The sequence below is a fragment of the Nesoenas mayeri genome (genome assembly GCF_963082525.1).
Source record: "Nesoenas mayeri genome assembly, chromosome: 1".
In the NCBI taxonomy this organism is placed as follows: domain Eukaryota; kingdom Metazoa; phylum Chordata; class Aves; order Columbiformes; family Columbidae; genus Nesoenas; species Nesoenas mayeri.
The window spans coordinates 87824162-87851524 of record NC_137541.1 but is presented as its reverse complement, the minus strand read 5'-3'; the positions used below and the strand labels follow the sequence as shown (position 1 = coordinate 87851524).

The following is a 27363-nucleotide window of genomic DNA, read 5'->3' as shown; positions in this document are numbered from 1 at the left end:
ATTGGACTAGATGATCTTTTGAGGTCTCTTCCAATCCCAAACATACTGTGATACTGTGATACTGTGAGGGCCTTCCAAGTTTCATCAACAGACCTTTCTATCTCACCAACATTTTTCATTTCTCTATTTATTTCAGGCTGTGCCAGCATCTCAGAGATCGGCCGACACCTAGTTCAGTTCTCAAAGCTGTGAAAAGCATCCTGCAGTGCTCCCTAAACAGAGGCAGCTCACACTGAGGTCCCAAGCCAGACTGAAGAGAGAAAAGGAGGTGCAAATGTTGAATGTGCAAGAAGTACCTGATAAGGTGTTCAGGAAACTTCTCAGGAGATTAGGAACAGCTTTGTGTTAGCAAAGATTGTCCTCTTGTTGAGACCAACAAGTTCTTTAACACTTTGGGTAATTGCTATTTACCTAAATAAATGTACTTTAAACTGGCTGTTCTGTGGCATTACCTGTGTTGGGCTTCATTCCCAAACTGTTATATCAGGCAGCCAGCCATGAAAAACTATGTCTCTTGCTTCTTCCACTTGGTTGTGCTACCAACCTACCAACATGTCTGACTGCAGCTCAAACTACACACCTTTCCTGCTCCAGGACAGCAAGTATTGTGGCTGATTTCTTCCACAGCTTGGGCTTCCATGGGTACATTCATAACAGACACAGAAACAAGGTGCATCAGCTAATAGGGAACCCAGCTACCCTTTAGAGGTGGAGGCAATTCCTGCCCACTGCTTCTAAATGCAGAGCACTGAAATCCCTAGTAACCAAAGCAACACCTGTGGCCCCTGCCAAAAGAGCCTCTTCCTTCACTATATAGTTAATTTGCACTGCAAACTCATCCAAGCAGTGATCAGGACTGATGCAGTCTCAGAGCACAGCATAAGTTTGTGGCAGTGTGTAAATAATTTCCCAGTGCTCTGGTCTCTGTCCATGGATGAATGTGGCCAGTGCAGGCTGACGGAGTGGGCAGGAGCTGCGAGTAACAACAGAGCAGCACATGGCCTTTGCTTTTGGAACATGGTGCAGAGCAGTATAAACCCTTGCTCTCCAAGGTAACAGATACGTATGCTCATCTCTTCCTTCCTGAGATGTGGGTCTTGTCTTTGCATGAGGAAGCACATCCCTGGCTGTGACACCCACCTGCCATCACCTGCTGGTGACAGGTCTTTAATAACAACTAGGAGATCCCTCCTTCCTTCCTTCCTTCCTTCCTTCCTTCCTTCCTTCCTTCCTTCCTTCCTTCCCCCCCTTTTCTTTTAGCTATCTTTCACCTAGATGGTTCCTTTTCCACAGCACTCCTTAGAGCAAAGTCTTCAGATATACCACCTAGCCTTCCTCTTCCTCATTCCATCTCCTTACATCATATCTCTGTCCCCCACCAGCCCCAAATTTCCATATTATTTTTCTCCAGAAAAAATTTCAGTCCTCATCTAGGCTATTATTTCTATATATCACTAACTCACATGAGCCTCCCAGTGTCACAGACCTTTGCTGGCAATGCCAGAACTGCCTTCTTGCTGCCCAGAGAGGAGGGAGCTACTGGGGAGTAAGGTGAGGCAGACTAGGGGCAGATAGGGTCCTGCAGCCGGGGCAGAAGTCTATTGATGTATTATTTGGAGCTCATGTCCGTTCGAGTTTGCCTATGTCAATATGCTGCTGCATGAGTATTTACTCTGAACTATTCTCCCTAGAAGGAGCTAAACAATACTTGGTTTTTAATCTTTATTTAATGCTGTCCAAGTATGGGTGTAAGCAGAATTCATGTATTTAAAAGGGCTAAAATGCCTGTATGCACATTAAAAAGGATATAAAGCCACTGGAGAGGCTACAAAGAGGGCTACAAAGTTGATGAGGGGTTTGGAGGGGAAGCTGTATGAGGAGCAGCTAAAGTCACTTGTTTTTTTCAGCCTAGAGAAGAGGAAACTGAGAGGAGACCTCATGGCAGCTACAGCTTCCTCACAAGGGGAGGAGAAGGGGCAGGCACTGATCTCTTCTCTCTGGTGACAAATGATAGAACCCAAGGGAATGGCAGGAAGATGTGCCAGGGGAGGTTTAGGTTGGACATTAGAAAAAGGTTCTTCCCCCAGAGGGTGGTGGAGCACTGGAACAGGCTCCCCAGGGAGGTGTCACGGCCCCAAGCCTGACAGTGTTCAAGAAGAGACTGGACAAGGCCCTCAGACACATGGTGTGAACTATGGGGTTGTCCTGTGCAGGGACAGGAGTTGGACTCCATGATCCTTGTGGGTCCCTTCCAGCTCAGGATATCCTATGATTCTAAGTGTTCTCCCCTAGTTCCTGCTGAGCACAGTGCTCACTGGCTCCTGGTGGACAAGGGTAAGCAGGGGGCAGCAGCAGCAGCACCTCCTTTTGCACATATCTTAGAAGAAACACATGAGGCTCGTTAGGTCTTAAACTTGCTAGAAGATAGGCTACCAGCTTATGCAAATCGAAGTGCCTGAAGCGGCCTGCTGACAGACCTGATACATCTGGCTAAGCTTTGGAGAGGAGCAGCATTTCCAGCATGCCTCCCCTGACACATTTCAGTGACTTCCCTCTGAGCATTTGGATTTTTTTAGATCTGTTTCTGGATGATCTAGAAGACCTAAACAAGGCCATGTAAAGTGTGAGAATGAGCAGATGCCTGAATTTAGCTGCTGTCTTCTGGAGTTGATGCTGTGAAATAGGAAAGTATATGGTAAGAAGGTGTGACAACTGCATTTAAGCTCTGTTTCCATGAAAATGAGCTCCTCTGTCTTGTAGGTGACCATTAAGGCCTTTGTTCCTTATTCTACACTCCCATTCACTGTAAGAAATCCCTTTTGTTTGGAGAAATCCAGGTACTGAAATTCCATTTCTCACCTGCACTTCTCTTAGATCCCTTTCACTTGCAGTCAGACTCTGTTAATGCTCTGTGCATGGCATGGCTGGTCTGCTCATTCCACTCCTTAGAGCAGCTTGTGCTCCTTGGAGCAGAGGTAGTGCTCAAAGCTGCTCTGCTGAGGCAGAAGAACCTCTCATTTCAGATTCCAGAGCCTCAGCTTCCATTTAAAGCCAACAAAACAAGATGTTGGAAAGCATGTTGTTGTTAAAATCATGAAGTAAATCTTTCAAGGAGAAAAGCCATCTTAAGAAAGTCAGAGATGTCTGCTGGAGCTGAAGGAATTGGGATGGAAATTGTCTATACTGCTGAGCTGACTTGTGTCATCATTGAGTACCATGGGATTGAAATCTGTTTTGAAGGAAAGGCAGTGCCACATCATGAAAACAATAAAACAGTTTATTTTGTGATCGCTTTCTCTGTTTTTCCCATGATACTGAAGGTGGGGGATGGAAGATAGGAGGGCAGGTGGAGCTGAAGGACATGTCTACCCTACTAAAGGTAGCCAGACAAACTGCAGCCTTTGATCAAGCTGTTCTGTAGGTTTGTTGTATAATACGAGATAGCATAAACATCTTAAATGAGAAATGTTTGCAGGGGCCACTAATTTGCAACTCCTGTGATCTGGATATATAGTGGAGTACATCTGGATTCAGATTTGAAGAGGCATGGAGCACTTGCAAATGAAATGAAGGTCAGTAGAAGTCCAGGACTGCAAGCATTTGGAATGAGCAGCATCATAGAAGTGAAACACCTTGTTCTACAATCTTGTCTCTTGCTGTCAGCTCACTCTGTTTAGACTTGAATTTCTCACAGAGATAGCAGTGTCTGCAGTGATTTTCCAGAGGCCTTCACATGGAGGCCGTCCTCTGTATTCTAGTAATAATAAACCTTGCTGGCAGACTGACAGCCTGGTAGATAAGACTGAGGAATAATACTACATCACACATTTTGATGGACTTCAAGGATGTACAAGAAGAGACTAAGACAACTGGATGTGCTGAGAAGGCTAAAGGTGGGGGGAGGGGAGATTGTATTGACATCTTTTACTACTCAGTTGGAGAGAAAGGAGAAGATGCAGCCAAACTTCTTGGACATGGAGAGTAAAAGGGTGAAAGGCCATGGGCACAAATTGCAAGGAGGAAAATTCCAGTTAGAAATAAGTGGGAAAAAAAGTGAACATGAGGGTGGTCAGACACTGCAACAGAAGGTTTGTGAAATCTCCATCATTAGAGAGTGGCCAAGGTCCTGAGCAACCCTGTCTAAACCGACGATACTTTGAGAAGAGGTTGGTTCAGAGATGTCCAGAGGCTCCTTTCAACTTAAATTATTGAGGGACATCACAGAATCTTGAAATAAGAGCTACATGTCAGATCTGTACCCTGCCATATGAGTGTATTACTATGATCAAATACCATGGAACTGCAGAGACAGCATCTATACCTATGTAAAAAAGGCTGCAGAAAGCATTTTCTGAGGGGAAAAAAGGAGAGAAAAAAGGAGAGGGAGAGGGAGAGGGAGAGGGAGAGGGAGAGGGAGAGGGAGAGGGAGAGGGAGAGGGAGAGGGAGAGGAAAAGGGAGGAGAGGAGAGGAGAGGAGAGGAGAGGAGAGGAGAGGAGAGGAGAGGAGAGGAGAGGAGAGGAGAGGAGAGGAGAGGAGAGGAGAGAAAAAAAAGAAAGAAAAGAAAATAAGAAAAGAAAAGAAAAGAAAAGAAAAGAAAAGAAAAGAAAAGAAAAGAAAAGAAAAGAAAAGAAAAAAAAAAGAAAAAAAGAAAAGAAAAAAGAAAAGAAAAGAAAAGGAGAAAAGAAAAAAAGAAAAGAAGAAGAAAAAAAAAAAAAAGAGAGGAAAAAAAGAGCTATTTGATCAGTGAGCTTAAAAGAAGAGCTCACAGGGTTCAACCAGGCTGGGAGTTTATTGAACCAGCCCATCATGCAACTTTTGCAAGACTTTGGAAGTGTTCTACAATCTGGATTAAGCCTGTGCTAATGCATACCAAAGACTCATGCCCCCTTTCTACACTCTGTCCTGCTTTCTGTATTTGATTGTTTTGAATATCTCTGATGCAAATTCAAGTGAGGTCAAATCTTCCAAAATAATTATACTCAAAGAGAATGTAAGCATGTGGGTTAAGTACTAATCAAACCCTGCTGCCTCTCAACATTCCTGGTGGATGTAGCAGGGACAGAGAATGCGTCTATTTACGAGTGTAATTTATCTACAAAATGGACATAAATTTAAACATTTTCCTTTGGCATATGGTGCAAATTTCTACAGCCTTAAAATATATAACTCACTCATCAACCTTAGCTGAGGAAGCACAATTCTACTCAAAACTAAAGCGCAAATTAGATTAAATGTTTGTTTCTATTTAATTGCCCAATTGATGTGCTGTCTAATATAGCAAAGAATACTAAAAGTAAGTCTTTCTGAAGATCATGTAATAAAAGTTTACAGTCACTTTCTCCCTTTTACCAAAATAATGTTGGTACTACTGAAATAGGAGGTATTTTCTTTGTGAGGTTTGAATACAGAGAAACACTGTGGTCTCTTAAGGTTAAAGTGTTCTCCACTATAAGAAGTTGTGTTTATTCAGAGTTTCATTCAGAATGATCTGTCTAAGAGTTAATTATTTGTCTTGTTGCCTCTTGTCAATGTGTAACTAGAAGAGAGGGGAAAATGTTTCCAGGAGGGAACACTGCCTCCCACCCTGAAGGGCAGAAACTTTCCTTGAGTAAATCTACATCTCAGTGCACACCAGAGTTTATGACCTTTGGAAGAAGGGGCAAGCAACTCAGGAGGACTACAAGGATGTCATGAGGTTATATGGGGAGAAAATTTGAAGGGCCAAAGTCCAGCTAGAACTTACCGTGGCTACTGCCATAAAAAACAGTACAAATGTTTCTATAAATACATTAGCAACAAAAGGAGGGGAGAATCTCCATCCTTTACTGGCTGCAGGGGGGAAGCAGAGAGACAAAGGATGAGAAGATGGCTGAGGTACTAAAATTCTTATTTTCCACAGTCTTTAGTGGTAAAAACAGTTGTTCTCCAGGTACCCAGCCCCCTGACCTGGAAGACAAGGATGGGGAGCAGAATGAAGCCCCGTAAACCAAGAGAAAATGGTTAGCGACCTGCTACACCACTTAGACATGCACAAGTCTATGGGGTCAGATGGGATCCACACAAGGGTACTGAGGGAGCTGGCAGTGGTGATCACTAACTCACTTTCAATTATTTATCAGCAGTTCGAGCTAACTGGGGAGGTCCCAGTTGACTGGAGGTTAGAAGGGCTGGAAGGAGGATCCAGGCAATTACAGGCTTGTCAGTCTGACCTCAGTGCTGGGGAAGGTCATGGAACAGAACATCCTGCATGCCATCACACAGCACGTACAGGACAACCAAGCAATTGTGTCCAGTCAGCATGGGTTTGCGAAAGGCAGGGCCTGCTTGACTAACATCATCTCCCATGACAAGGTGACTCACTTAGTGGATGAGGGAAAGGCTGTGGATGTTGTGTGCTCAGACTTCAGTAAAGTTTCCCACAGCATTCTCCTGGAGAAACTGGCAGCTCATGGATTGGACTGGTGTACCCTTCACTTGGTAAAGAACTGGCTGGATGCTGGGCCCAAAGAGTTATAGTGAATGGAGTCAAATACAGCTGGCAGCCACTCACCCAGGGCTCAGGATTGAGGCCAGTTCTGTTTAATCTCTTTATCAATGGTCTGGATGAGGCAATCAAGTGCACCCTCAGTAAGTTTGCAGATGACACCAAGTTGGGTGGGAGTGTTCATCTGCTGGAGGGTAGGATGGCCAGAGGGATCTGGACAGGCTGGATCGTTGGGCTGAGGCCAATTGTATGAGGTTGCTGCCGGCTCCTGCACTTGGGTCGCAACAACCCCAGGCACCGATACAGGCTTGGGGAAGAGTGGCTGGAAAGCTGCCTGGCAGAGGTAGATCTGGGGCGTTGATTGACAGCCAGCAGAACATGAGCCAGCAATGTGCCCAGGTGGCCAAAAAGTCCAACAGCATCCTGGTTTGTATCAGGAACAGTGTGGCCAGCAGGACTAGGGCAGCGATCATCCCCCTGTACTGGTGAATCCTGTGTTCAGTTTTGGGCCCCTCACTACAAGAAAGACATTTTGGCGCTGGAGAGAGTGCAGAGAAGGGCAACGAAGCTGGTCCAGAGCACAAGTCTCATGAAAACTGGCTGAGGGAACTGGGGCTACTTAGCCTGGAGAAAAGGAGGCTCAGGGGAGACCTTATTGCTGTCTACAGCTACCCAAAAGGTAGCTGTAGCAAGGTGGGTGTCCCTTTCTTTTCCCAATTAACAATCAATAGGACAACAGGAAATGGCCTCAAGTTGCACCATGGGTGGTGTAGACTGGACACTGGGAAAAAATTTGTTTATGGAAAGGGTTGTCAGGCATTGGAACAGTCTGTCCAGAGAAGTGGTACAGTCACCATCCCTGGAGGTGTTTAAAAGACATGTGGATGTAGCACTTAGCAACATGGTTTAGTGGTGGTCTTGACAGTGCTGGGTTAACTGGACTTGATGATCTTAAAGATCTTTTCCAGCCTAAAGGAGTCTATGATTCTATGAGCTTCCCCAGAGCTGCCAGCATGTAGGCATTATGAGTTTATGGGCATATGATGGTAAGAAGCACATACATTTTTCACATGAGAAGCACATGATTTTTTTGTGGTTTTTTGGTCAGAACTGCTCTATGTTTAGCCAGCAAAAGATCCAGTTAAGTAACAAGTATGACTTTGCCTTTTCCTGTTTCAGTTCTCATCAATTTGGGCAACAGGGCAGACTTCATAAACCCATTTCCTAATCCAGATTTATTTTCAGGACAAAAAGTTCTGCCCTTCTTTTCTCACTCCTGGATAGCTTCTTTTGCCTGATTGCACAATTAAACAGCATCGCTCTCTGTCAAAGTGTAATACTTTATCCTATCTAAAAGTTCCGTGACCTGCAATGTTATTGCATTTATTCATTCCAGTACTGTGACACAGTTTATTCTCAATGCAGCTGGGAATTTCCCCTTCACTGTTTCTCTCTTGGTGCTTTCTCATCTCCATTGCACCCCCCTCAAGCCCTTTTTCTCCTTGTGACAAGGCTAAGAAAGCGTGTTCTCCTAACACCAGCTAGCCATTGTCTCAAAGTGTCTCTGTTACAGTAAACACCAACAAAGCTGGAGGATCAACACTGTTCCTGGATCAGCAGATTAGGGACATGGATGTGATGGGACACAGTGGATTGCACATGTGCTAAGCTATGCACTTAGTCCATGTATAGCAATTCTTCAACACAAATCAAAATTGCCAAGCTCTGATTTTCTGAAATGACACTCCGAGACACGCAGCCCATTCTACCATCCACCTCTGTGTACATCAGTTATCAGATTGTGAAGGCCTCATTTTATGATAAAGTCAAGGAGAGGATAACAACATAGTTTAAAAATGACTATGCCTTGACAAATAATGCAGAGTTGGTAAACTTTTTAGATGCTGCTGAATTATGTTTAAGTCTGCAAATCTCAGACCCATGCAATAGCTTTTAACTTCTCACAGTTGTTCCTGGTGGTCAGAGGTCCGATGTGCTCAGGCCTTGTTGCTCATTGACACCATTCTGGGACATACAGCCCATTCTGGCGTCTGTCTCTGTGTCCTACAGGGAACACTAGAGCCAGTCATGTTTACAGCACAGAGGAGCTGCCAGGCCACCCAGCAACCCCACGCAGCAATGTCAGGAAGAAACAGAGGGTGAAAATGTTGTCTCTAGGTGAGACCACAGGAAGCAGGTCTGTGCTTGAACTGAGAAAACGGCTTCTGTCTGATCCCTGACATCCACAAGTGGCAGTTCAAATGAAGACTGCTGTGTAGCAAAGTGTAAAATTCCCTCAAACTAAGCCAAGCATTTGACCCAGTAGTACTGAAGAGGACAAAAGCACAGCAGCAATAAATGGCCCCACAGTCCCCCATGCAGCACTTATATTTTCATATAAAACACTCTCCTTGCTAAACTTCATAGTTTTAATAGGCAAGCTTGGTGTAGGAAAATGTTTTCTATTCTAAAAGGCTATGTTGTTTTGTCTGTTTTATAACGCCCCTTCAAGGCATTTTATCTCCTTTCTAAAAGTGAAAAGGAAGCACAGTTTCAGAGAACACTGGTTGCAGGCTGTGGTCAGTTATTTTTCCTTGCAAAACGCACGCACTACACAAAATTAATCTGCAGCAGCTTCTGATAAGAACATACAATGCCAAGGTCCTGCCTGACAGAAGTCAAGGAAAGAAGCACTGATGACATTTTTTAAAAGTTTTGTTGGGGTAAGGGAAGGATTTTCAAGGATACTGTGACTGAAACTGTTGCCAAAAGTTTGTCATCAGTGTCAGCTGGAAACCCTTTTCTCCTTGAACAGAAACGGTTGTGCTTTCCTGTTGCCACTTTGCAACTGTGCTTTAAAAAGTAACAATGTGATGGTGCTGCTTCTATAACTTTGCTTCAGGACTTTCTTTAATGAGTGAACAAAATTCACAACCACAGAATAAAATGGAGTTCAGGAGTTAGTTGCACAAATGCAGGTAAAGCATTTTTAGAGATCCATTCCAGCTGTGCCTAAAATCAGTGATCTTCTTTCCAGTTATTTCAGCCTAATTAGTTGTGTTGCCAGGCTTCTTCATAACTTCCTTCTCACTTAAGGCAGCTGCCTGTTTATCATCTTGCTTCAGCTAGGAAGTCTGACTATCCCTGTTTGAGAGAGAGAAAATACAGCTCCAGTCAGCACATCCTGACAGTGCCCAAAGACCTCGGAAGGCAGTGCAGGTATTACAAGCTTCAGGCTAATGCCTAAGCCCTGCCCTGGTGTTGCACTAGAAAATAGTTTCCTTAGGGCTAGAGTGAAACCCAAGGGAGAAATATCTGGGCATTTTCCCTGTATATTGGACATGTAAAAAGTAATAACACAGGAAAGGCATAAAGAGCCTGTTACAGCTTTATTTTAACCAGGTACTCTCACAACAGATATTTCTCTCATGGCTTTAGTTTAACTTCAATGGTACATTAGACCATTTCATCACTTCAAATACCTCAGGTATACTGGAGGAATACAAAATTCCAGAGATTAGTTTTCCATTTTCATATTAAAACTGCATTACGCAAACAAGCGTAATTCTACAGATAATTCTACAGAGAATTATCAGCATGAGGGTTTACCCTCCGAGGATTTAGGCACACAGGGTCACATTCAGGCAGGGGCTCAAACTTCACCACATTCAGAGCCTTCCTTATCAATGAGAGTGGAGGGGTGGAAGCACCATATTCATTTGCAGCAAAGGAGGCACGCGAGAGGGAGGAGAAGCAAAAGGACCGAGGTGGTGCTGATCAGTATATAAATACAGGCAAATCTCCCTCACAGTCTTTTGAGTATTAGAGAGGTGGAATCAAGGATTGAGGCAGACTTTTGTGCGGTTTGTTTAGCATTGAAGTTGGTTTTGAGCATTTTCAGATTTGCTAATTTCTTTAATTTGTAATAGCTTGCAAATAGCTTTTTCTTTGCATGGAACAATGCTTAGGCTATTTTTGAATAGCTAGCGAAAGTAAGATATGCTTTAAAAACTTTTGTTTAATGTAGGGGTTAGAGTTTCTTTTCCATTACTCTCTCTTTCTGGTAACACACTTTGATTTGTAAAGACTCCAGAGGTTGACGCCATGTGCTCATTTCCTCAGGTAGGAGGTGAACCAGCCAGTCTGAGCTCCAGGGAAAGCTAGTTCACCGCTGAGGAGCAAGCCAGAGCAATGTCCTTGGCTGGGGTAAGCTGTCTGGTGACAGGAGCAGGAGGATTTCTTGGCCAGAGGATTGTCCGCTTGCTGTTGGAAGAAGAGGAGGCACTGGCTGAGATCCGACTGCTGGACAAAGCCTTTAGCAATGAAGCACTCGGGAGGTTTGGAAGTAAGTACCATCTTGTGAGGACGATGTATTGCGGGTATACATGATGTTGTCTCAGCTGGAGAGTATGCAAGACTTTACCTTCCACCCAAATCCAGCTTTGCAGAGAGAGGTTTTACTTCAAGGAAGTCTTGCTTTTTCTCTCCCTGTCCCTCCAGTGTAGAAATCAGATGTAAAATGTAAAAGCAAGAGTTTTCTTCGCCAGACCCTGAGGCTTCTCTAGATTGTAAGAGAGACATATGCTGTTAGTGCAATAAATAGGTTGTTTCAGCCTACCTTCTATTACATCAAAACCCACAGAGCAAAATTAGTGCAAAAATCTCACACTTCTGCTGAGGGGAAGGGAAATGCAAGCATCGCTGTACTGGAGGTAGGGGAGCAGTGTAACCCAGAGCGTACTGTCCTGTGTGCTCTGATGTGCAGGACTATAAGGCAGTGCCAAAGTTGTGGGTTGTGTTAACAGTTTTCTTCAACTTGTGATTAGTTTGGCTAATTGTGATCTGCTGGCTGAGAGCTGTGATGAGGCATCTTAAAATTTATTATTATCATTATTATTATTATTGCCTTTTTTTTGCTCTGCACAGAAGAGACAGGACCCATTTGCAAAAGGCAAGTCAGGACTCTGGCTTCTTGAAAGGACTTTAGGCAGCACAAATGAGTAATATGCCCAGTGTCAGGAACAATCTGTGGTGGGGAAAGCAGTTCAGAGTATTGTATTTTAAATGTCCCTTTTCCTGGAGCACATCTATAAAAAGACACATAGCAATGTAAATTCAATCAAGTTCTTAAGTGCTTACATCACAGACATTTACTTGACAATTCTTTCCTCGATCACATCTTAACCTCAAGACTATTCTTCCTCTATCCAGGGAAGTATATGGGAATCGTTATGGAATATCCCCATACGACTTGCTAAAGAGCCACAGTCTTTCTATAGGGTGTTTAAGTCTCATCAAAGAAGAGTAACAGTGCACCATAAACCTGGTGCAAATTGCACAAGCCTTTAGGATGGTTTTATACAAGCAGCACTTCCTCCTCATTAAATCTCATTCAGCATGTTACTGAGGTTTTGCTGGATGCCCTTGGGCCTTGCAGCCCCCTTTCCTGCTCTGATTTCCCCTCAGTTCCCCCAGTGCCAAAGCCTGTAGCTGCAGCAGGCAGTGGTGCTTGCAGCAGCAGGACTGTGTGTGGTTTAGGAGCATCTGTGTTGCTTCAGGCCAGGATAGCTTTGTGGGGATAATGGAGAGTCCTGGGGAGTGAAAACGATTGTTTGTGTGAGCAGAGTCTTGGCTGGGCTGCAGTAAAGGTTTTACTGCTCCTTTTTTTGTTAACAGGAAAGTTCTGTGCCCTGTTAAGCTCTATGCTCTCTTTCCTTATACTCCCTCCTTCCTCTGCTGAACACTGCCCAGATGCTCCCTCTCCCTGCAGAATTCCTGCTGCCTATCTGACCACCACAGGAGGAAGGGAAAAATCAGTTTTCAGAGCTTTTTTCGCCTTGCAAACAGGTAGTAGGAACAACAGGCTGGCATTTCAGAAGTGTTTGAACTGCCTCGAGACCCTGCACTTTGCCTGTCAGTCCCCCTGTCTGTATCAGCCCCTATAGGTAGATATCTTCAGAGGTTCACAGGTCTTTCCTAAAAAAATTATTTCTTTCATCCTTTGAAGAAGACAAGAATGGCAATCAGTAATAGTTGGATATGCTGTATTTACAAAAATGAGGCAGCTTCTCTCTAGTACATGCAAGAAGCTCAGCTATGAGCCACATCCAGGTGTTGCTTGCAGATTGCTTCAGTCCTTCCTCACTTTGCTGGCTTAACCCTGCTGCTTAAGATCCAGAGCAAGAAAAAGAGCAAGCCTATTGTCAGGGCTCCTAGCCTTCAAGTCTGAATAGCTGCATCTGTCAGTTTATCTGTGCATTACACATACTGAGAAGAACCCCCAGCCTTTTGTACTTCTTGATGACCAAGACTTGTCATTTCTGACCAGAGTACAATGAAAGCCAGTGCTTTCAGGACTACCTGAAATACCTTCCTGCCATTCCCTTTGAAGACCTTCTCTAATATAGTGACTCCCATTCCAAATGCAGAGCTGCTGCAAAAACTGTGGGGTCTTCTGACCTGCATTATTTTTGCTGCAGAGACTTTTACTTGCTGGCACATGCTGTTTGGATTTCTTGAACCACCAGGAGCAGAGCTGAGTGGTTTTCTTTCTCACTGAGCTCTTGAGCACCTTTTACTTGCAATATCTTTGCAGAGTCAGGGCTGTGGGGAGCAAGACATAGGAGTATGTGCAAGTTACATCTCTTTGTTCCAGGAGACACTCAGGGACACTCCTCTTTTGTCCGAGCAAGTTTCCTGCTGAGACCTCGACCATAACACTCAGTCTGCCTAAAACAGTGACATTTGTGGTCTTCCACAGCCCTGGGGAGTCCAGGATAAATCAATGTCAAGTGCTGCGAGCTGGAGTCTGCCCAGTTACAATGTGGTTGAGAATAAACATCACATTGAACATGGTAGTTTGGTGCTTCGGGTTTGCTACCTCCCATCTCCACTTCAAATTTATCTTTTTGCCTTTCCTGTGCTTCCACTTACGCAATTCTTTCTGTTTGTTTTATTCTTATTACACTGGCACTTGTGGAAAAGTTGGAAATTCCCAGGTTGTTCTCAAGAGGATTTCTCACTATTTCAATGCACTGACTCCCCCTTGACTAATCCCTCTGTACATCTTCCCCCCTGAACCCTCATTTCATGTAATTTTTCAGAGACAGACATTCATGGATTGTGTGATGCTTGAGAACTGAATGTTTCTGCACAATAGACCCAGTACTGCTCCAAAGTAGAAGGAAAGTAAAAGGAGAAGGAATGTGGGGTGTTTTTCCCAGGACTTTTGCTTGGCGAGGCTCCTGCTCTGGGAAACTTCCTTCTGGCTTTTTGCTCAACATCACAGACATTCATTTGGCTTTGTCACTCCATTCAAAACAGAAAGGCAGAGTAGCAACAGAATATCCCAGCAGATGAAATGGGAACAGATTAAACACCTCAGCTTCCCTGTGCCAAAGAAGCAAATAAATTGCTTTACCCTCTACAAATGAAAATAAGACACATTTTTAAATTTTCTTTTATGAATACACAAAGTAGACCATTTTAATGAACCATCCAGTTAACCAGGACAGTGAAGATCGCTGAGGAGCGCCATTCCCCACCATACACGCCACAGCCTTTAGGAGCTCTATAAAAGAGCATTAAGTAATTCAAACTACTGAAGTCTCACAGATGTTATTGTTTGCTTGAACTTTAAACGACATGTAGAAAAGAGAAAGACAATTTAGGGCAAATAGTCTGACTGGATTGCTGAGTTGGACACTGCTCACAACAGGACACTGAATTTTAGTGAGTAGTGGTATTTCCAAGCAAAAACTACCCTGTAATGTTTTTACCCTGTAAAAACTCCCTGCAAGCAGGGAGCATTGCTTACAGCTCAGAGGACACAGAAACCTTTGGGAAAGCAGAAGCAGCTTTCCTGGTGAATAGGTACTTTCTCATAATCACTGTATGCAAAAATTGAGAGCTGAGTTGACTTTATCCTCTTTCTCTCCCTTCCACTTGACATCCACATGGTTTTTTGACTCCTGGGCAATGTTTTGTGCAGATAGAAATCAAGTTTCTCTCTGCTGTCCATCTCAGACTGAAACCACTGTCAGTCATTTCTTCTCTCTCACCTCCCAAGTTCATCTGTAGCTTTTCTCTTCCCTCAGAAAAAAACAAGATCAATGTGCTGATTCCTGACATCTGCCTGATGCTCACAGAGTCAACAAGGGCCATCTTGCAACTTCTACTGGCTAAAGTGGAATGGAAAAGCAGCTTTCCTATCTCATATTACTCACACTTCTTAAACTGCAAGCCCAAACAATGCACAAAGCAGATAGACAGCAGCTTTCTAGTGACTGGTACCACCTGTCCTTGTGATCAGCTTTAAAAGGGACAGCTTTCTTCTCTATTTCTCCTGAAAACTTTGATTTGCACATGTAAAAACTTCCTTTTTTCCTAACTCCTGCCCAGGCACAGTTACCACTCTGAAGGGGTCACATGTCAGAATTTACATTATGAAACCTTGTATTTCAGTCCTTTGGTTCATTGCAACCCCACAAAGTCTTACTCGTGGAGAACATGAAATTAAGGGCTGTACAAAGATTAATGTTTATTAGAGTAAATCTAACTGCCAGGTGCTTAACAAAAAGCCAGGCTTCATAGTCGGACACTTTTGCGTCCATACAAGTAGAGGTCAGTGTAAACCTTCTGGAAACAGAGCCCTAGGAAATTAATGCACTCTGTAAAACAAAAGAGCAGAAGCGAGCATGTGGCAGTGACTGTGTTGAGAGGGCAGTAACTCTAGATTTAGTAACAGTTTTGTAAATGTTTCACAAATCTCACATCTCTGACCAACCGACTATGATGAAAAAAAAAGCCCCTCAAGCCTGTTACATCAGAATAATTGTTAAATTGATACAGTATTACACTCCAGCGAGCTACAGAAATAATCAGATAAAACCATTTTAAAAGATATTCCCATTCAGTTCCAGATCCCAGCAGCTGTCTCTTAGTCTTTCTCCATTACAGACATGGGATGAAATACTACCTGCTTTGGAGCTGTTGAAAAAGCACTAGGATACACTAGAATTCAGTCATGGCTGAGGCTAAAAACTCTGTAAATTAATCAGGTTCTTCTCTTATCTAAAATAAGCATTTGGTGATGTCGGAAGAAGACAGAGGACCTGCCTGCACTGCACAGTCCCTTCCCAGTAGCTGTGCCTGGGGAGCCCCCTAGTGCAGCCACAGCAGAGTCTCTTGCTGTAAGGACACCACCTCCTTAAAAAAGCTGTAAGTCATGCTGAAAAAGTCATCTCGTCTCCCATGGCATAGCTGCAGTCAAGCCAGCAGACTTCCCAGGAGAGCAGCACCACCTCAGAGTATAAATTTCTCCAGGTTATCATCCTGAGCTGGTGCAATTTTGTTAGTATAGTTCTGGGCTATATAACGGATGATTCTGCCCAGCAAAACTTAGGGGAAGGATGGCTCTGAGATATAGAGCTCCATCAGAGTCACATGCATTAGCTGCTGGGGATCGAGAGGGCTTAAAAAGCAGGAGTTAAAGCAAGTCAGGGCTGAGGTAGCTCAGGAAAGCGGCCTTGAGAGCTCAGATTTGGACCAAAAATATGTGCATACTAAAAATTGCCCCACAGCACAGATGCTGAAATGGAGCCAGAGCTGGGCTTAGAAGAGGCATGGTAAGTCCTGGCCGAGGTACATAAAAAAGATGTGTCAGAACTACAAGTAATTTATTAGAAGAGCTGCAATATGGGGAAGGTCAAGGGACAGAAAACAGGCGTGAACAGAGCTCTGTGCACACATGCTGTGGGTGGAGAGATCTCATTCATCACCCTGAAGACAGGAGCAAGCAGTGCCTGGCTGTTCAGTATACTTGGGTTAACAGTTTTATAAATAGCCAGTCACCAGAACACAAATAGCTAAAGCTCCCCATCTGAACTTTAAAGTAGTCACACCTGAAAGGTGCTTCAGGCCCTGGCTAGTAGTGGGAAAGATTTCTCTTTAAAAACAAACAAACAAACAAACAAACCCCCAAACCCAACCCAAAACAAACAAAAACCCCAAACAAAACAAAACCAAAACAACAACAACAAAAAACAACCCACCCACAACAACAAAAAATGGTGTTGAATATCGGCTCCAAAATTACAGTTAGGTATTGCAACATGGACTTCTATAACACTGTAATTAGTACTTGACAATATAGCTCTTGGAAAATGCCTTCTGTTTTGCCAGCCTTAAAATATCATTCCTGTGCCTGGGTTGGGCTGTCAGCACCTCCCAAGTGCAGCATCAGCTTCCTCACAGCCCTTCACCACTCCTTTCAGGACTCTTCTTAGGACACCGGTAAGGTCTTTTGCTTTGTTTTCTGCTGTCATTGCAGAGTTCCAGGGTAAGACTGAAGTGAAAATCCTGGAAGGGGACATCCGAGATGTGATGTTCCTGCACCGTGCCTGTCAGGGGGTCTCCCTTGTCATCCACACGGCTTCCATCATTGACACCTTGGGCCTCATAGAGAAACAGCTGCTCTGGGAAGTCAATGTAACAGGTGAGCAAGTGAAGCACCTTTCTCAAGCCCATGTCTACTATGTGCTGATCATCCCCTGCTCAGGAAAGGGAACACCTGGCCTGTATTTTTGAGCCAGATTAAATGGGATTTCTGCATCTTGTGTGGTCATACCAGTGATTGCAAAGGATGCACATATGCAGCCCCATGCAGCTCTGTCACTCTCCACACCCGGCATGCACCTGTTTTCCACTACAGGGCACTGCAGGATTGTTTAGTCTTGCCACCATTCACACAGGCCCATCCTGAGATCTGCACAGGCTCTACCCTCAGTGGGGAGAGCCATAATCCCATGCTCAGAGGACATTTCTGGAAGCAATTCACTCCTGAAATCCCAAAGCGCATCTGAGGAAAACTGGCTCTTATTCTCTCTCCCCATGTAGCTTCACCACCGGTGTAGGTGTTTGAATTTTTACAAACACTGCAGGCTTTCGCCACAATTACAGCAAACTTGCATTACTGATGTCCCAGACCCTGTGGCTCTCTGCTTCCTGTTATTTTTCTTCCTCCTTTTCTCCTTTTCCGACCATTTGCCATTATGTCTGTGTGTGCATGAATGCAGTTCAGACAAGCAGGTGCTCTCCCACTTTGAGTTTATCATTAGAAATCCCCCAACAAGCTCAAGGCCATGGGAGGGAGGGGTTTCAGCGACTTCTCACTCAGTGATGGACTCTCCCTTTCTACTAGGGAGCCCCTGTTCTTCATGCAAAGATCAGATAACAGGCAAAGATTTTGGCTTAGTAATGGCCTGTGTGGCATCACCTGCCAGGAAATTTAAATATATTTCCTAAAAGCACAACTTCATCTCATCTCCCTCTGTGCCTTTCAGAGCATTGGTACTGCCTAACCTGCATGCACTCTGACCTCCTTGGCTATGTTGCAGTGCCTTGGTGAAGATTTGGGGAAGATGTTCTTATTTAAGTGAATAGTTTTCCTGGTTCTTTGTTCCTCTCCACCACAGATACAGGGCTTTTTGACAGAAAAATAAGGAACATATTTCTACAGGCACCACTTTTACAAATATTGGCTGCTCACCAGGGTTCAGAGCAAGAGAGTGTTCTTTGCTGCAGAGTTCTCTCTCGTGCACCTTAAAAACAGTGGGATGCCATTTTGGTTGTTTTAGCCTGGCTCATTGCCTGTACATTCAGCTTCCAGACCCTTTCATTTCTGTTCAGTTAAAGCCACAAATTGTCAGTTACCACAAATTAGAGCCCAGCGGGCAGCTCCTTAGGTCCCTGCCAGGAGGGAAAAGCAGAAAGGCAAGCTCCTGTAAACCTGTGCATTGGGTAGGATGAAAAATAAATATCCAGGCGTGGTGGTTCAGAAAGAGGAACTGTAAAGCTCTATCTTTATGACCATAGTCCTGCTACAATCTGTTTTTCACAGCAGAATGTGTTGCTTAGACCCTTTGGGAAAAAAACCCACCAACACAACAACAACAACAAAATACCACAACAAAAAAACAAACAACTATTAAAATCTCTCCAAAGCAGCAGGCTCTCTAGGACTGAGCTGGAGTTGGACCTACAGAGTATATTTAAGTCTTCCCCATTGTTCCTTTTGGCAGGTTTAGACTTTCATAAACCTTTCAGATCCCCCGCTAGCAGAGCGTGTCTGCGGGTGAAATAAGTTCCCTGGGCCAGTGAGGGTTGGATGATGACATTTGGCAGAATGAAAGAACACACCAGTCCTGCTCCGCCAGCAAACTGACCCTAAGGTCAGTCAGCAATTATTTCAGTCCTCTTCCCTATTTCCATCCATACCAAGACACTGCTACGTACTTCATAGACTTGCAGGATGAAAGTTTTGCTTCTCCTAGAAAACAGAACTTTTACAATCCAAATGTGTCAAGGAATCAGACGTGGATGTTCACAAACTGGAACAGAAGGAAACAAGTTAAACTTGCCACCATGCAGAGCTTTCCTCTGTCTCACATGCCACACAATGCCTCAGAGCAAAAATATTGTTTTAGAAAGGGAAGTAAATTTTTAGGAGAAAGAGAATTAAGAAAATAATATTAAATATAATCCAAACAAAAGTGCCTTAACAATATTCAGTTCAATAAGTCTTATCATTCCCCAGTCACTAATGGATCTATATTTTGCTGCCAGTATTTCTTGGTCCTCTGAACTCCCTTTATTCACTATATTCTCTTTAGCAATGCCAGCCTGCTCTGTGTTGTGCTGCCTTTAGTTGTTATAACAGACTAAGCAGATGTGTTAGATCATTTATGTGCCTCACTGCTAGTGCTTGATTTTATCCCCTTGATTTTAGGCCATACCCTTCTGATCAGTCATTTTTGCTTAATGTTCCTTTGCCAAAGACATTTTCACATGTCTTTCAGCTGTATCTTCTGTTCCAAAGCCACTGGCTCTTTCACATATAACCTTTCTCATTACACCATGCACAACAAATAAGTTAAATTTTGCCTCAAAGCTCAGAAGAAAAGGAGTTTACTTGGAACTAAAATAACCCAATTTATTATTTTCCCCTTGAATGTGCTTTCCTAGCTTAACCCTCTTGGCTACTTGAAAGGCTTTAATCTTACCACTTTACCTTTGCTCTCCCTGACAAAATCATTATGATAGGATTTTAAAAGTAAGAACACCCGTACTACTGCAAGCAAAAGCCAGAATATGCCAAAAAGGGAGGCATACATTCATACATAAGCATCACTTTGCTCACTGCACATTACTTTATGGTCCTTGACTACATGGTATCATGTTCTGACAGAAGACCTTTCCCTTCATGCCCTCCTCTGAAGGCAATTCAATAGTGGATAGATACCCATTGGGTGAAGCTGCTCTTGGAGCAAACCTCCTGGTCCCACATTAATTCTGTCCCTGCATAGTGAACCACCCAAGAGCATACTCAAGCCTGGAAAACAGGCTTCAGCATTCAAGATAGGTGGTACCTAATGTGAGGGGCAGCTTCTGAAGGTTCTCTGCCTTAGACGAGCCAATCCAACCAACAGGCCCAAGCCCCTGAATCTGTGGTTAGCATCCATGCTAACTGAAGCAAGAGCAAAATTTGACTCTTGACATAAAAACACCACAACATGCAATTAAGATCATGTGTTCATTTGTGTTTACCTCTGGTGGGTGCACTGACAGCACTTAAATACAGATGCAGAGCAGGTTCAGTTTGATTCAACACACTGCCCAGGTCAGAATAGAATTCCTACAGCTGCAGAGTGGGAAGATCTGGCCAAGTTCAGGCCAGAGATGCTGTTTCTGAACTAAAAAGCCCACTTTTTCTTGCTTGGAGAGCTCTAGACTGACTTGCTTGTTTCTCTTTTGAAGGTACTCGGCTGCTGCTAGAGGCGTGTGTCCGCTGTAACGTCCAGCACTTCATATATACGAGTACTATAGAAGTGACAGGCCCAAACTGTAGAGGTGACCCAGTTTTCAATGGTGATGAAGATACAGCTTACGAGAGTGAATCAAAATTTCCTTATGCTCAGAGTAAAAGGCTGGCAGAGGATTCTGTGCTGAAAGCAGATGGCCAAGTGTTAAAGGATGGTGGCACACTGATGACTTGTGCTCTGAGATCCATGTACATTTTTGGAGAAGGATGCCCGTTTCTTCTAGGCCATCTGGATAAGTGTCTGTTGAACAAAAATGTCTACCTGCGCTTCTCCAGGAAAGAGGCTCTGGTGAACCCAGTGTACGTGGGGAACATAGCCTGGGCGCATGTGCAGGCAGCCAAAGCTCTGCAGGTCCCACAGAAAGCCAAGAACATCAGGGGGCAGTTCTACTACATCTCAGATGACACTCCTCATATGAGCTACGCAGATTTAAATTACGAGCTGACCAAGGACCTGGGGTTTGGAATTGAGCCCCAGCTCCCCATGCCTCTGACAATGTTGTATTACTTCTCGCTCCTGCTGGAGTTGGTGAGCTTCTTGCTCAGGCCCTTTGTCAGATACATCCCCTCCACCAACCGCCACCTGGTCACTCTACTGAACACCCCATTCACCTTCTCTTATAGAAAGGCGCAGAAGGATTTTGGCTACACGCCCCGCTACACCTGGGAAGAGGCCAGTCAGTGCACTGGTCAATGGATTGCCTCCATGGTCCCACAGAGAAGGCAGTACCTGAAAATCAAGGCTGCCTGAGTCTTAGCAGGAGCTGGGACCTGGCTAAACAAGTAGGGCCAGGAGCCAGAAGAGAGCTGGGTGAACAGCAGCAGACAACTACAAAGCATTTAAATGAAGACTTTGTGTAGGATACCCCTCACCACCCCCTGCCCCCTCTCAACCCAGAATAAATAGAAGCAAAACGTTGAGTACAGGCTGATCAGAGTAGCATTACCATGTAGTCCACATCTACCTTGTGCAGCACGAAGACACTATTTTAGTAAGACTCCACACACTCCCATGGTGTGAACACATCAGCCCTTCTTTTCACTCTACACCACCTTTAAGGCTTTTGTAAAGCTAGAACTACAATTATACTTTACAAATATGTGCTACTCAGCTATACTCCACTCACTCAGCTCCTGCCAGCCCTACCAAACACACAGCAGGTAGAAGCCACCTGGTTGCAAAAGCTATTACAAATCTTGCTCACTTTTGGAAGAGCATTGTCCAGTTTCATGTGCCATTCATCATACAGTCAAACTTGAGAGCACGTTTGGGCACTGTGAGCCTTGTGAGGCCAAAAGTACAATGTAAGTGCAACACAGTTTTAGTTGGGACACTGTGTGGAGGGAGAGAAGGGGGAGAATTCCTCATCCATTCTCATTTTCCTGGTTAGCAATTTTGCAATAAATCTGATGGCTGCCCAGCAGAGCAAGTTTTAACAAGATGAAAAGAAGAACAATATTGCAGGACAATCTTGGTCACTGAAGGGTTTCCATTACAGAGCCAAGACATTTGTGAACACTGAGGAAAAACTAGCAGCACTGAAAAAAATTACACTGTTTCCAGGTTTCAGCTGGGAACAAAGGCTAACTTTAGGTGATAGATGCACATGTGTTGTCTCTGTGCTTTCCTGCTGGCCATATGAGTTTCTGCAGAATGCATAACTTGACTTTTGAGCCAAAATGTAGAACCTGTCTGAACAAATAGATGTGATCCAATGTTTGCTTCTCAACCATACAGCTCAGATGCTGATGACAGCTCTAAAAGACAGCTCTGTTCTGTTCACGATGGTATGAACAGAAACATTTCACCTGACTCAGTACTAATGTAAATAAACCACATTTCCAGAGATGCTGGCAGCTTGAAGTCTGTGTTGAGTTTAATTATTCAGTGCCCTAGATACTAGATAGTCCCAGTGCAAATATTACCTTTTTCTTTAGCAACACTTTGGGTTAATTATGTAAGATCCAAAGCAGTCAAATACAAGGCAGCAGAACTTCCAGTCATATTCTGGAGACACAGAAGGAAGTTTTCCAGGCTCCCATTGAAGGCTTTGTAAACACTCGGCAAACTAGTACTGCGGATGTTATTTGAATGCCATCACTTCACAGATAAACATGTCAACGTCTCCATCCTTCTCCACTGAGCAAGTGGTACTCTCAATGCCTCTATCAGAGTTCCTTCTTTGATAGTGCACACATGGATCTATCCCATGCTGAAGGACACCCATCCCCTGCTACACTATATGCTGATAAATCCTCTAGAGACTGATGGAGAGTAGGGACATTTGCACCAACCTTAAAGAATAAGGGATTTGAAAATGAAATTTGGAATTGCAAACTCCTGGATACAGTCTGCACCAGGCAAACTGATGTGTGTGCTGGAGTTCAAAAACAAGAAAAAAAAAAAAAAAAAGACATTATATAACACATTTGAGTTTGGTTATGGCAGACAAGCAGCACATGAGCATGAGGACTACTAACCAGCTGTATAACCCCTACTATGAGACTCTCTTGTCTCAGCATCACATTAAAAAATAGTTTTAATAAATAAATGAATTCCCCAGAGAGGCCATGATTTGGTCCAATTGAACTTATAGTAGCAGTTTACAAAGGTCCTGCCCTATTCCTTTGCCCAAAATCACAGAGCAGATCCATGTGTCTAAGCAGCTCCAGCCTGCAGGCTGGTGTTTCAAGATAAGCTGCAGCTCCACAGAGAACAGCAGCACGGACACATGCTCAGTTTTCCTGTCACGCTTCCACCACAGGGGCGAGAAACCTGTGACTGAAGCACCTTTCACTGTCACAGCTGCTCACTCCAGTGAACTTAAGTAGGAGCCAAAGTTTCCCATTTTTCTGTTAATTGTAGAGCATTTTGAAGCAAGGTGCTGACACTGACTGACGAATCAAAAACATGGTGGCATGGAACCACTCGAGGCACACATCTGTGTGCACCACAGACAAACGGAGGGTAATTTGGGGAACCCTCTCTACGTGTTTTCAGTAGTTGCTGTAGTCTGAACATAATTTGGCCAACCTCAATTTTAAACAAAATGTTTTATAGAGTGGGTGATTGTCTTATTCAGTAAAGCAGCCAATAAAATATGGTTTAAGATCATCTGCTGCTCACAGACAGTGCTGATACGATCAGGCCCTGTTGCTTAGCTTTGCAATTAGCCAAATTGTATGTGTGATTTTTCAGTTTTGCTTAAACCTAGGCCACAAGATCAACCAAAATGAGGTCAAATCAATCCCACATCAGTCAGCCATTCATCCCCAATGGCAGCAGTGAGGCACCCCTCGTCCTGTTGCTACCAACTCCACCAGGTACACGAGTGTGAGAAACAGTTGTTGTGCTTCTGCCTTGCTGCTCTGCTGGCTTCAAATGTGTAAGTCTTCATGTCTAAATAAGGACCACCTTTAGGCTGCGTAATTTCATTCATATGCCCTAAAATTTCTTTCTGAAATACTGGTACATGCTCTGGTCATTTCCAGCTTGAGCTCCAGCTCCTGTTGAGCTCCATTCCTCTCCCATCCTGTTCCTTTGCCTTCTGTTCCCCTTCTGTGCATGCTCCATTGCCCTTCCAGTACTTGTGTCTGCACTCTTACCCATTGTGTCCCATCTCTTCCCACTCTGTTCCCTGCTAGACCCCTCCCTTGGCACTCTTTTCCACCCCTCTCCCCTCCAACTGAGCTCTGTTCCCTGCCAGTCCTCTCGGTTCATGCATCTTTCACCATCTCACAAGTCAAAGAAGATGGGCTCTGCACCTTGTGGCTGTCCCAGGCAACCCAGTGTCTTGTGTCCAAAAACCTGGGACAACTCAGGGATAGAGGGAAACCAGGAACATAGAAGAGGGGGGGTTTGCTCTATCTCCAAGGTCCAGCTGCCTTCCCTGGGCACGCAGGTGTCTGACCCCCCATTTTCTCTCTGAGCCCCAGAGAGAAACACCACCAGAACTCAAACCTTCAGGGTCTTGCCCCCCTGCTCTAACCCCTATACCCTGCTGCCCTCCCTGGGCTTCAGGAACACAGGTGTTGAGGCGCTCTCCATAATCTGAGCAGAGGCGAGAAGGGAGGCAGCAGCCAGGGAGAGGGGTGTCTCACTGCGATCCACCCCAAAAAGCTTTGTTACCCCAGGTACCCTGGGCTCTGGAGCCACAAGCTGGCCAGTGGAGAGGGCAAAAGCCAGAGGTCTAGAGGGCAGGCAGAGCAGGGGACAGCTGAGACATCAGAAGCTCAGTGGTGCCATTCGTCTGGCTGTGGAGAGCCAACAACTTTGCAGTTTCTGAACTTTGTGGAAGGTTAGGTACGAGGATCTGCAAAGCTGGTCAAGGGCAGCTGAGGCCTCTTTTCTTGTGGCTTGAGACATGATGGACAGGAAAGAGAATGTGCCTGAGTCTTCATTTTCTCATTCTGCTAGACCTTTCTGGTGAAAATCTGTTTAGCTCCAACCTTCTTCCCTTCATGCCTTCTTCGCCTTGAGCCTCACCATTCATATTCTTCTCCCCTCCAGTCTCCTACACTGTTGGCCTTTTTCTCACCAGATGGTTCCTTTCCATTGCCCTCTGTACATCCTCTGTTCCCCTCCAGTTCTATTTCCACGTCCATTCCCTTTCGGGCCTCCCTGTTTGCGGGCTGTTTCCCTCCAGTCATCACCAGTCATACTCCACTCCCTTCCAGTTACCTGCTTGTACTCTGTTCCAAGGCAAAAGGCTCTGAACTGGCCATAAGCCTCCAAAAGACTCCCAAGCATCTAAAATTCACAGCCCTCTAAGTGCTGCTAGTAAAGCTACAAATCAGCTCCATGTACTTACATATACATGGTTATCTCAGTTGCCTCCGGGGCTCAATAAGGCTCTCAGGATGTGTAAGACAAAATACTGCTGGAGGTCGTTACCAGTCCCTGCTCAGAAAAGTAAAAAGGTGTTTAACAAACAATAACACCCTTTTTTTTTTTTTTCCTAGGCTAGTGAGATTTCATCCTAATGTCCAGTGAGACTGATGATGGGCACAGCCACGTCTGCTGTCACTGAAGTAGTAGAAAGGACAATCCGGGCACACAGAAATAGAACAGGAAAGAACAGGGGTGAACAACAGAAGCAGAGCTGCTATTTAATAGGGGAAAGCATTTAACACATCAAAGAGCTGGAATATTACAACATGTACCAGAAAACTAGGACAACTTTGCCCAGGTTTAACAGAGCTCCTAAAATACCTACAGACGCTGCCAGAGAGAAAAAAAGAGAACTTCTCATCTGCAGTTTGGTGACTCATTTCCCGAATGTGGGCTCCCATTGCCAGACCTTGCTTTGTCATTTTTGCTTTCTTGGTAAGACAGTGGGATTTTTTCATCTCTCCAAGGGCTGTACTCCAAACAATCAGATTTCCAAGCACCAAATTCCTCCTTTGCTGAGCTTCCCCTAAATTTCCTGTTACAACAACCCTTCCTTCAATCCCCAGAACAAACTGTTCCTGCTGACAGGAAACTTTTTCCCACTTCTGTCCCTATGCTACCACCCCCTCCCACCTCATCAGCAACCTACTTGTACTGTGACAGAGATACTCTCCTCCCCTTGGTGGTTTCTTCCTTCTTTCAATCACACCATAGGATATATATCTATATATATAGATACATATATTTTTTACAGCAAGGCACCAATGCTCATAGACCCAAGGGAAATGCCATCCTGCTCTCTACTGCAGGTCCAGTTCCTTGAAGCTGCTTGCGGTGTGTCTTGTTTTGGAAGCACTTCCCACACTCAGCACACATAAGGGTTTTTCTCTTGTGTGGATTCGCTGGTGTCTGTTGGCGTGACCACTCTGTTTGAAGCACTTCCCACACTGGGAACAGCCATAGGGCTTCTCGCCAGTATGGGTTCGCTGGTGCTGGGTGAGCGTTGAGAAATCACTGAAGCCTTTTCCACACTGCACGCATTCGAAAGGCCTCTCGCCAGTGTGGGCTCTCTGGTGATTTATAAGGTGAGAGTTTCGGCTGAAGCTTTTCTGGCACTTGAGACACGGGTAGGGCCTTTCTCCTGTGTGCATTCTTCGGTGGGAGATCAGGTGGGAGCTCACTCTGAAGTTTTCCCCACACTCACTGCATATGAAGGGCTTTTCACCTGTGTGGGTTCTCTGGTGTTTAATCAAATCAGAGCACCACTTGAAGCCCTTGTTACATCTGGGACATTTGTGGGGTTTCTCTGCCTCACACTGCTGAAGATTTGATGTCTGACTGATGGTTTCCTCATGGGCACCGTATCCAGAGTGATCATCTCCTATAGCATCTTCTGCATGGAGAAAGATGCTTTGGAGGCCCTCAAGGGCCTTTTCTGGATGAATGCCATCATCCTGTATCTCCCCAGGGAGTTCCTTCTGGTCCATTTCGGACATACGCTGGCTCTCATAGGCCTCTGCCTTGCTACATCTCTGGAAAGCATTATCTTCCAGTATTACTGCCAGTATTGTCTCACATTGTTGCATGTTCTCGAGATCATCTGCCAGAGGACTGCCATCTTCATTCAGAGTATTGGCCTCAGCTTCTTAATGAAAGTAAACATGAATGCTCAGCAAGAAAGCAAGATAAGGAAAGAGACTTACAGATTGTAAGACCTTACTAAACCGTAGTTTAAGGCTGGACTCAGAGGGCAACACCCCTTCTTCACCCACAGATTCAGGATTGTCCCCATCCTTAATCCCTGATGGCTGTAAACTCAATGCAGAAGTGACTTTACCAGCCTTATGTTAATGAAGGTACTGAATTAATTTGGAGTATTCCTCACCTTCATAGACTTCAGCGAAGGGATCCCTTTCTGTGATCTTGTCAGAAATGGCATCACACAGCTCCTTCTCTCCTTCCATCTGGAGACCACTTGTGAGCAGACCCTGAACAAGACTGCAGAGCAGTTAATTACCACCCAGATCGTCACCTCATACAGAGGATGCTCTTGGCCCTATAGGGTACCCCATGGAACCACCTTTTAGCACAAACACTACCTGGACCCT

General features: G+C 44.6%; 1 protein-coding gene across 1 annotated transcript; it reads left to right on the top strand.

Moving 5' to 3' along the window:
- Positions 1 to 10676: 10676 nt before the first annotated feature.
- On the top strand, positions 10677 to 21115 carry LOC308053041 (3 beta-hydroxysteroid dehydrogenase/Delta 5-->4-isomerase-like; the record flags this gene model as incomplete). The annotated part of the gene is made up of 3 exons (XM_080363777.1): positions 10677 to 10830; positions 16816 to 16980; positions 20301 to 21115. 3 exons carry the CDS (start codon positions 10677 to 10679, stop codon positions 21113 to 21115), a joined length of 1134 nt encoding a protein of 377 aa, XP_080219903.1.
- Between the last annotated feature and the right edge of the window lie 6248 nt (positions 21116 to 27363).